The following is a 9,821-nucleotide window of genomic DNA, read 5'->3' as shown; positions in this document are numbered from 1 at the left end:
CCTCAGGCCGCCGTTTGTCCTCTTCTTTCCCCCGCAGATTGTCCCGGTGTTCTTCTTTAATGGAGAGGGGGGACGCCTGGAAAATGGCCAGATCTCATATCTCGCAGAGCGCTGAGGTAACTCCCTTCGGTCGGTTTTTTTTCCTCCCCTTCAATTGACACCCACCCCCCACTCCACCCCCCCCCCACTCCACTCCACCCCCCAGCATGGCGCACAACAGCCTTTAGGCCCGCCCAGCACAGCAACAAGTCTCACAGCCTTTTCAGTTTCATGACACTAAAGAGCACTTTACCTGTGACTGATCACTTCACGCACATTTACCTGTGAAGGATTATTTCATGACAGTCCTCATGACGTCATAACCTTCATTTAAAGAAACACCTTTAAAAGCTTTTCTCTGAAAAACACACACGACTTACATTTCACCTATCACATCTTTTTATTTGACAAGCAAACAGCAGGATCCCTCAAACACGATCTGTTCACTTTAAAACTTCATGTACACGTTTCATGACGTCACAACATTTAAATAAATGTCAGCAGAGCCTCGTGCGCGTCACACTGAAAGTGCAGCTTAGCTCCATGCTGCCCTCTTGTGGCTGTAACCATATCACACAGATACGAGTTGTCTCCCTCCCTTAAATCTTTCCACATTCTCTCCGACACACACACACACACACACACACACACACACACACACACACACACACACACACACACACACACACACACACACACACACACACACACACACACACACACACACACACACACACACACACACACACACACACACATTATGAAAGCGAAGCTGTCAATCAAGGTGGAATGAGTCATAAGTGGGTCAGACAGCGTGCCTCATGTACAGAGGATCCAACCGTCATTACAGCGGGCGTGGGTTCAATCCCCATGGCTCCAGGCTGCAGGTCGTTCCACTGCTACATCTCCAGTTTCTCTCCAGCTGTTCAGTCTGATAAAAAGAGGGGCGGAGCCATCCTTAGTCTCCACCTACAATGGTCCAAACTTTGTGAACCTTCACCTTGAACGAGCACAGGCTCACCTGGAGTGAGGAGAGAGAGAGACGCCTGGGTTCGATTCCTCCCTCGCAGATCTCAGCTCATGGATTGAAGTGCACAGCTGTTTGTGAAAAGTTTTATGTGCACAGCAGTTTAATCGTCCCCCCCCCCCATAGACGGCCTGGTCATGGTGAAATCAGACAGAAGAATAGATAATAACTTTATTGAGTAATGTAAACTGATAATCAAATAAAAAACAAGCTTGTGTTTATAAAAGAAGTCGCTCAGTTATTGCATGTAGCTCTCAGTAACCTCCATCATCCTGCAGGTCGGCCCCACATTGCATAGAAGGAGTCAGGTGTGCGTGTGTGTGTGTGTGTGTGTGTGTGTGTGTGTGTGTGTGTGTGTGTGTGTGCCGTCGTGTTAACAGAACAGACAGATTCACTTAAAGGTCTAAACAGGATCCAGATCACGACAGGAGAGGAAACAGTCTATCAATCAATCAATCCATAATCTATCTATCCATCCAGTTAGTCATCTGTGCTCATCCTGCTGACTGAACGTAACGTCACATTGACTGTGGTATACCCAGGTGTTAGTGTACAACCCACAATGCACTGCAGCTCTCACACTGTCCAATCACGGAGCTCGACCCCGCCCAGCTAGCAGCTTATATTAAGAGTGTCGCGCTGAGATGCATCGTACACGTTGCTTGTGATAAGAGGAGGAGCGAGCTCCGACGCGGCCGTCTCTGTAAGACGCCACACGGGGAGAGAAGGCGTTCACCTGGCGTTCTTTAAGATCCGTCTGGAAACACAAACTGTGTCTGCGTATAAACCTATAGATCCATTCTTTAAAGTAAATGTGACCACGTCTGACACACCTGAAGCTCCTCCTCTTTCATTGGTGCATTTTTATATATTTGGAATGTTCATTACTTTTCATGCTACGAGGATTTGAGATGTCCAATCTAATCATCTGATTGGTCGATGAGTCGCAGCGCCTCAGGTGTGCCGACGTCTGACTCTGCAGCACTGTAACATGTCCTTCCTCTCGCCATGAAGCCGTTTCCTCCAACACGTCTGATCACACGTCAGCAGCTCTTCAACATGACGCTGACCCGGGACTGGACTCTCGTCCCCCTTTAACAGGAGGGAGCAGCCCGACCAGGACCCGCGTCTTTCTTTACTGGCCACAGGTATGCCTTAACTTCTGATGTGGAGAAGCTCGCTGCTCGTTCCCCCTGCTCAGGGGTCTGTAGACCAGCTCAGGGGTCTGTAGACCAGCTCAGGGGTCTGTAGACCAGCTCAGGGGTCTGTAGACCAGCTCAGGGGGCTGTAGACCAGTTCAGGGGGCTGTAGACCAGTTCAGGGGTCTGTAGACCAGCTCAGGGGTCTGTAGACCCGCTCAGGGGGCTGTAGACCAGCTCAGAGGACTGCAGACCCGCTCAGAGGACTGCAGACCCGCTCAGAGGACTGCAGACCCGCTCAGAGGACTCCAGGCCCGCTCAGAGGACTGCAGACCCGTTCTGCAGAACAGAAGAGGACGGCTCTGCATTTGGTCAAAAATAACTTAAGATATCTCGTAACAACGACTCAGCACGAAGTTCCATAAAAAGAAAAACGTAGAAATAAAAAAATACTTGAAGCTTTGGAGCCACAGAGGATAAGGCTTGTTCTCAGGTCCCTTGGGTTCCCATGTGGCTCGAGCGAACGAGCGAGGATTTTGGCTTCTTAGCTAGAAGTCCTGAGGCAGCACAGCAGTAAGCTGGGTCAGAACAAGGACCTCAGGCACCTGTGACTCAAGTCAGGGACAGGAACTGGATCCAGAGCGTACTCATGTTCCAGCATCACTGCATGGAGCAGGACGGGCCCTCAGAGCAGCAGCACGCAGAGGGGCCCATGGCTTTGGGCGGAATCAGGTCCAGGTCCTCGTCGTCGGGGATCTCGTCCAGACGGTAGCCGTCCTGAAGCAGCTGCTTGCTTAAATCAGGATGGACCTGAAGAGGAAAAACAAAGATATCAACTTTAAAGGTCACTTATTACCCAGAATCCTCTCCTCCATGTTCCTCTAACAGGTGTCTCTGGTCTGTCTCCAAACCCCCCAATGATGAGACAAGTCCATCCTCTCCGTCTTCTGCCTGCTCAGACAGGCTGTTTGGAGATGTTCCCTTCATGACATCACAAAGGGCAGTAGCCCCTCCCCCAGGTGGGTGACACTCCCACAGCTAGGTGTTTGTTCTGCCCTCTTCCAGAGAAGGGGCGTGGTCAGACACAGCTCATTTACATATTTAAAGCTACAGAAACAGCCTGTTCTGAGCAGGGCTGAAATAGAGGGGTTTATAGACATGATCAAATACAGGATCAGAGTGGATTTACAACAACACACTTCACACACATGATGAAGAGGAGCGAGGACACTGATTTCACCTGAAGAAGAGGAGGAGGTCATGTGACCTTTAAGTGGTCATGGTTAGCGTAAACTCCAGAATATAAATCTTGTGAGTTTACTAAATTCAGATGGTTTAAGTTACGTAATACACACACACATATATATATATATATATATATATATATATACACACACACACATATATATATATATATATATACACACACACATATATATATATATATATATACACACACACACACATATATATATATATATATATATATATATATATATATATATATATATATATATATATATATATATATATATATATATATATATATATATATATATATATATATACAGCTCATCTGTCTACAATCTAATGAGCATGAAACTCAATTCTTTAGAAAATAATAAAATCTGATTTTATTTCGTCCTGAGATAACTTCACCGGAGCCGTTTTCACACATGCTCTCCTGAAAACTTCCAGATCATTTTTCCAGAAATTCTCCTGACGTGGTCGTTCACACAGCAGGAGACTGTCAGACGGGAGGGGGGCGGGGTCTCCCGAGGTCAGACGTGACGTCAGAGAGAGTGAAAGTGCAGTTAAAGTAGCACTGACCCTTTTTATTTGATCAGCCTTTAAAACATGACTCGTAACTGTGAATACAAAGAAAAGATTTAAGTGGAGTCTGCCAACTCTGACTTCCTCTTCCTTCCCACTGCAATGTGGGAGAACGAGTTCAGACTGAATGTGGAGGAAACGACGCCGGCTGCAGGTCTGAGCTCAGGAAAAAACTCAAAAACAAAGGCGTGTAAGAAAACGCTGCGGGCCGCCAGCGCGCTCCGTTTCTACAGAAAGCGTGAAAACAGGAGAACGAGCTCCGAGTCCGTCTGCACGACCTTCTCATCACGACGCCTCAAAGCTGAACAAACACAAACGTCTGAGATAACCAACCATGTCAAATACACACTCTTGACCTCGAGTCGTGCGGCCGGTTCTCCGCAGTGACGCCGTGATTGGACGAGTCTCCGGGGAAGGTGAAGAGTGCAAACTCACCTCAGCTGAAGAGTATCCGGAGGAATACTGCTCAAAGTCGATTTCCTCCTCACTGAAAGACACGAAGGACACGCGTGTCAGCGTGAGGTCAACAACTCCAAGGGTCAAATGAAAACATGCGGGCTGCACGCCGGGAGCTGCCTTACCTGTCCGAGTCCAGCGCCACCAAACTGTCCTCGGCGTGCTGGCTCAAAGCGGCGTAGCCCTTGTTGTACTTCACCGTCCTGAAAGAAGAACCAGAAGCCGTCAAACAAGCGCCTCTTCTCTGACACCCTAACAGGAAGCTCCGCCTCTCACCTCTTGGCGCCTTGTCTGGGCTGATGCATCACAGGAAGTCCCGGGGAGAGCGCCTTCTTCTTCAGGGCCTTTCTCGCCATTTCCCGATGTTTCTCTGTGTGTGATAAGAGACACGTTTGTGTTGATGAGGTCAAAGGTCAAAGAATAAGCGACTGAGAGGTTCAGTCTCACGTGAACCGTAACAAACTCAGCGGTCCATCCGTCAGGACTTCCTCGCCGTCTGTGAGCAGCGACACGTTTCAGAGCTGAACCCAGAAGGGCGGTGAGCGGCGTGTGCCATGAGGTTTCCTCATAAACACCATTGTTATGACACCAACAGACGGGCGCCGTATGATTGCAGCGTTGGTTAAGACTTACGTAATTTGAGGTGGATTGCGGGCGCTCTGGACATGATGTAAGGTCCTCTTTTCTCCACCGGGCGGATTCCTCCGTCAGCGTTCTTTGGTCTTGTGCCGCCGCTGGAGCCCTGAGGTTAAAGACCAGAAGATGATGTGTTAGAGTCGAGCGTCATCGTGAGTCAGAGGTGAACATTAAAGACCAACATTTACACGAGTCACTTCGACCTTCAGCCTCGACCTTTGACCTTGACCTCGAAGATAAATAACTCATCTCTCACATCTGTCACTTGTCAGGTAGACTTGTATGTCTAGTTTATATCTGATGACTCTCCTTAATTACAGCTCCACCTTAAAATCAGATATGTACTGGTTGAACTGGAATAAACACGTGACCCAGATGTTACTAAACAGCTGTTTTAACCCTTTAAGTGCTCATTATTCAGTTTGTTTATCTTCACTTTGACACCCGGAAGACAAGCTGTTGATCTTTTACTGCTCTGCTCATCCATTAAGAATAATAATAGATAATATATATAATAATTCTGTATCTTTTTAACTTATAAACAATTAAATAAATAGAAATCTAGTGGAAATCTATTGACCGAAATGAACAGCAGCTAAAGGATGACAGTAGAAACTGTTAAAGTATAAAGTTAACAGACTAACTGCACACACAGCTGACCCTCTAAATGATCACATATTAAATATAATAAGTTATAATAACTATTTTAATCTCCGGCTAAACTAAGCGGTGTTAGCCGTGTTAGCTCAGTTAGCTCTCACTGACATTACCGACAGAACTTCTGTTTCCGGTAAGCTGTCCTTTTCCGGTTCCTCCATGATGTCGTTCATCATCTTGGCGTTAGTGGTCAGAAGTTATTCCTGAACACAGACATGTCGAGAGGCCGAGCTTCGTGTTTTACTCACAGACAGACTCTTCTGTTAGCCACACATGCTAATACGCTTCTTCTTCTTCTTCTTCGTCAGTCAGGTTAACCGGCGCGCGCGTGTTCGCCCCCTGCTGGTTTAAATAGAGTACAGCATCTGTGCACAGCTGTCCGGCTGCTGCACCGTGTACTGTTCTTCACTGTTTGTTGACATAGTCAGAAAGGGGACTAAAGGGGGACAGATGGCCTATAGTATTTAAACCAAAACCACATCATTGAGTAAATTTAAATTCAAATTAATGTCTGTAGAATACTTAAAATATAAGTTTGGGAACAAAGTAGGAGTCTGCCGAGTCTCTTAAATCAACATGAATCGCGTTAAAGGTTTTCAGGCTGTTTCTTTATTTACATGTGATGAAGTGATATAACCCCCTCCTTCAGGGTCCACGGTCTCTGGCACCCTTATTTTGAAAGGTTTGTGAAGCCCTGCTTCATCAAACGTGTTAGAGCTTTTTGGCGCCACCTGGTGGATGAGAGAAGAACGGGCTCTCTTTAAGGAGCAGACAGTAATTTGACAGTAGACGTTATGTGATAATCTGGAGTGCAGTGACTCAGTGTTTGTAATCTGTAAAAACACTTTGAGCTTTACAAGCTCACCTTCACCATCAGCTCACCTGTAAACATATTCTCTCCCCCGGTCGTTGAGGCGCCAGGAGTAGAGTAGCAGAGAATAACTCCCACAATTCCTCAGCAGCCTGACCTCATATTTAGTTCCTGTTCCTGATTGAGAGCCCCCTGGTGGTGGAATTTAAGTGTAACAATTCTTTCTTTTCCCTAAAAGACAATTCAGCCGAGGTTAGAAACCTGTATAAGACTTGGACTCAGTCCCCTTTCACCCCTTACCATGTAGGGGTCCTGTTGCTGTGTGTGTGTGTGTGTGTGGGGGGGGGGGGGTTGGAAGTCTGTGTGCATGACTTTTTATTTCACGTATGAAGCACGTGTCCAAGATATAAAAACATCAATGAACCTGAACAGAAACTCTTGGCACATTCTCAGTCCCCTTTCACCCCTTACCATGTAGGGGTCCTGTTGCTGTGTGTGTGTGTGTGTGTGTGTGTGTGTGGGGGGGGGGGGGTTAGAAGTCTGTGTGCATGACTTTTTATTTCACGTATGAAGCACGTGTCCAAGATATAAAAACATCAATGAACCTGAACAGAAACTCTTGGCACATTCTGAAACTATGGGTTTTCTTTATTAGGTCCACCATTTTGTACACATCAGGACAGCATGGATTAAATCAACAATATCGACATATATGACAGGAGAGAGTCGGAGGAGTTCATCTCTTCAGGATGCAGACGACCTGAAGAAAGAGGAACACCAGAGCGTTCATGAACCATCAAGCACAGTTTGAACAACATTCACAAACATTCAGTCCCGTGAAGTCCAGGACACAAGTCGCCCCCGTAAATCAGACGCAGTGTGTTCGGCGTCGAGCGCTCAGCCTGCAGCCAAAGCTGTGAAGTACCCGACGAGCCGCCCCCCCCCCCCCAGCAACAGGAGCCACAGAATCAATGTGAAAGTACAAAGACGTGATGATGTCACAGCTGTCTGTAACAGAAAGGCTTTACACACTGAACAGAACACCAGCCGCCCGTGTCAGCACGCGGGTATGAAGGGACGCAGCCACGTGTAAATGTGCGTGGCAGCGCTTCTTTATCGTCTCACCTCGACAGCTTATAGCTTGTCCATGCCCAGCTCTTCTGGCGTAGAGATGCCCAGCTCTGACAGGGTGGGCTTCAGCTCCTGCATCAGGTACGGATAGATGTCTTTATGGGGACCAGCTTTGTCCTGAAACACAAGAAGGACGGCGTGTCATCACCTGCTTCCACACGTCTGAATCTCTGACGTTTGTCTTTGAAGAGAGAAACAGAGGCTGTGCTGCTGTGGACGGTACGTTAGCCGACCTTATGGAGACCTTTATACACTGTATATACATGATGTGCTCATAGTCTGAGTCAGTGTAGCGGACGTGGACGACCGTTAGCCGGCTGATATCTGACAGCGTGTCGACCTTTTCGATCAGTAAGGTGCAGTAACGCCGAGGCCTCGCTCACCGAACACCGACTTTACCTCAGAGTTTTATAAATGTGTGTCGACCTCGTCCAATCAGGTCAAAGAAAGGTCACTGACCTTCACAGCCTCGAGGATGCGGATCGCGGTGGCCATGTCATTCAGTCTCCGACAAGCCCTGAGTGCCGAGTCCAGGATCTTGGCCTCTGGTACCAGGTCATAACCGATCAGCGTGTTCATGCCTTCAGACACACGAGGACAGCCGTGACAGGTTAAAGGACGAGGAGATGAAGTTCATACTGGGACATAACAAGGATCAGCTGTGTGCACGTTACCTTTCCTCAGTTCCCACGCGTCGATGTCAGGCTTGCTGAAGTAAGTCACCCAGCGGGCGTCAAACTCCTCGTCTGTCTCCACTTTGCCATGAGAGTAACATCTGGAGGCCAACGGTGCTGGAAAAGGAGAGATATTCACGTGAGTTATACAAATTCAAACAGCAGGTTCACCTGATTCATATGATCGAGATAAATGATCGAAATCTGGTCATTTAAATTTAATGCTCGTTTAACCGCACTGAACTTTCTTAATTTCCCCAGTGGTTGTGCTTTTATCAAAAGTCTGTTTTAATTTTGTTGTTATTGCTGTTCTTGTGAAGTAGTTTTATCTATTATATTTTTTAGAAATGTAAACAAACTTGGATTGTTATTACAATAAATGAGTTTAATTATTTAATGAGCAGCTTAACAGCTCTCACTGGACTTTACAGTTTTATATATATATATATATATATATATATATATATATATATATATATATATATGTACACATACATAACTATATTACAATGGAAGAGAGTTTGACAGCTGACCAGCCGTCACGTCGCTCGTGCAGCCTCGCTCGTGCAGCCTCACAAAGCGGAAGTCGAGCACAGGTCACAGTTTCATAGTGAGTTTAAAAAGGAGGTCATATAAATGTTCAGAGATAAATCTGTGTACATCGAACATCATGATGAGTAGCGTGGCGTGAGTTACGCGTCGACGTGCTGACGTCAGTGACTGACCCTCGAAGGAGGGTCATCACAAGGTCGTGGCTTAATTTTACTATCTTTAATTTCGCGCATCTTCGTTTAAAATCCTCAAAGAAAAGTGAAAATATTGAAAGAGAAACAAGTGAAGATGTTAACGAAAGAAGAAAAATAAAAAGGAGTCAATGTCACCCAAAGTTAGCTTCAATCATGGCTAGCCGGCTAGCCGAGCTCGCGCTATGGAAACACCTTTTAAAGCAGAGCGCGAGCCATTTCCCGGCAGGTGTGTCGCGGACGGTCCTACCTGAGTATGCGGGTCGGGACCGAGCCAGACCCCGGGCCCCAGCGGCTGACAGTCGGAACACAGCTCGGAACATGATGCCGCTAAGGGAGCTAACCGTCCTGTGCTCAGGAGGGAGACTCAAGTGGACGGAAAACCACGAGCGAGGCGGATTACGGTCACGTGACTAACGGAGAAAGCCGAAGGTGTGACGTCACCACCCAGAAAACAAAATGCTGCTGTTAGGCGTTTCACCCCAGCAGGGGGCGCTGTTGGATTTAGAATACGCTGAAGCCCTTCAGGGAAGGTTGGTTTCTAAAAGCTGCGTGAGGAACAAAGTCCCTGACAGATCATTAAGATTCATGTTTGAATCTAAAAAACAACCAAAGGTCATTTTTGTTGAGATGATGACATTTAACCCTTTCATTTCATTTTGTGTGTACAAACAA

General features: G+C 46.8%; 3 protein-coding genes across 3 annotated transcripts in view; all 3 read right to left on the bottom strand.

Annotated features, from left to right (window-relative positions):
- LOC306821807 (uncharacterized protein) overlaps positions 1-911 on the bottom strand; it is a gene marked incomplete at its 5' end in the record, with an annotated part of 2,954 nt that extends 2,043 nt beyond the window's left edge. The window contains one exon of the mRNA XM_079340380.1: positions 879-911. Within this exon, the coding sequence (XP_079196506.1) occupies positions 879-911 (33 nt within the window). The remainder of the gene's footprint in view (positions 1-878) is intronic.
- Positions 912-2,243: 1,332 nt separating this feature from the next.
- fam219b (family with sequence similarity 219 member B) lies at positions 2,244-6,128 on the bottom strand. The gene is made up of 6 exons (XM_079339561.1): positions 5,901-6,128; positions 5,128-5,236; positions 4,771-4,864; positions 4,620-4,697; positions 4,474-4,525; positions 2,244-3,015 (listed from the first exon to the last, which is right to left on the bottom strand). The coding sequence occupies exons 1-6, from the start codon at positions 5,961-5,963 to the stop codon at positions 2,866-2,868; spliced, it is 546 nt and encodes a 181-aa protein (XP_079195687.1). The 5' UTR covers positions 5,964-6,128; the 3' UTR covers positions 2,244-2,865.
- A 1,097-nt stretch (positions 6,129-7,225) lies between these two features.
- LOC306820743 (cytochrome c oxidase subunit 5A, mitochondrial-like) lies at positions 7,226-9,545 on the bottom strand. Its single transcript, XM_079338679.1, has 5 exons — positions 9,397-9,545; positions 8,404-8,520; positions 8,189-8,310; positions 7,724-7,846; positions 7,226-7,358 (listed from the first exon to the last, which is right to left on the bottom strand). The coding sequence occupies exons 1-4, from the start codon at positions 9,467-9,469 to the stop codon at positions 7,733-7,735; spliced, it is 426 nt and encodes a 141-aa protein (XP_079194805.1). The 5' UTR covers positions 9,470-9,545; the 3' UTR covers positions 7,226-7,358; positions 7,724-7,732.
- Positions 9,546-9,821: the final 276 nt, after the last annotated feature.

This window comes from Symphodus melops (assembly GCF_947650265.1).
Source record: "Symphodus melops genome assembly, chromosome: 3".
Classification (NCBI taxonomy): domain Eukaryota; kingdom Metazoa; phylum Chordata; class Actinopteri; order Labriformes; family Labridae; genus Symphodus; species Symphodus melops.
The sequence above is the reverse complement of the archived record's forward strand: the minus strand, read 5'-3'. Positions and strand labels throughout refer to the sequence as shown.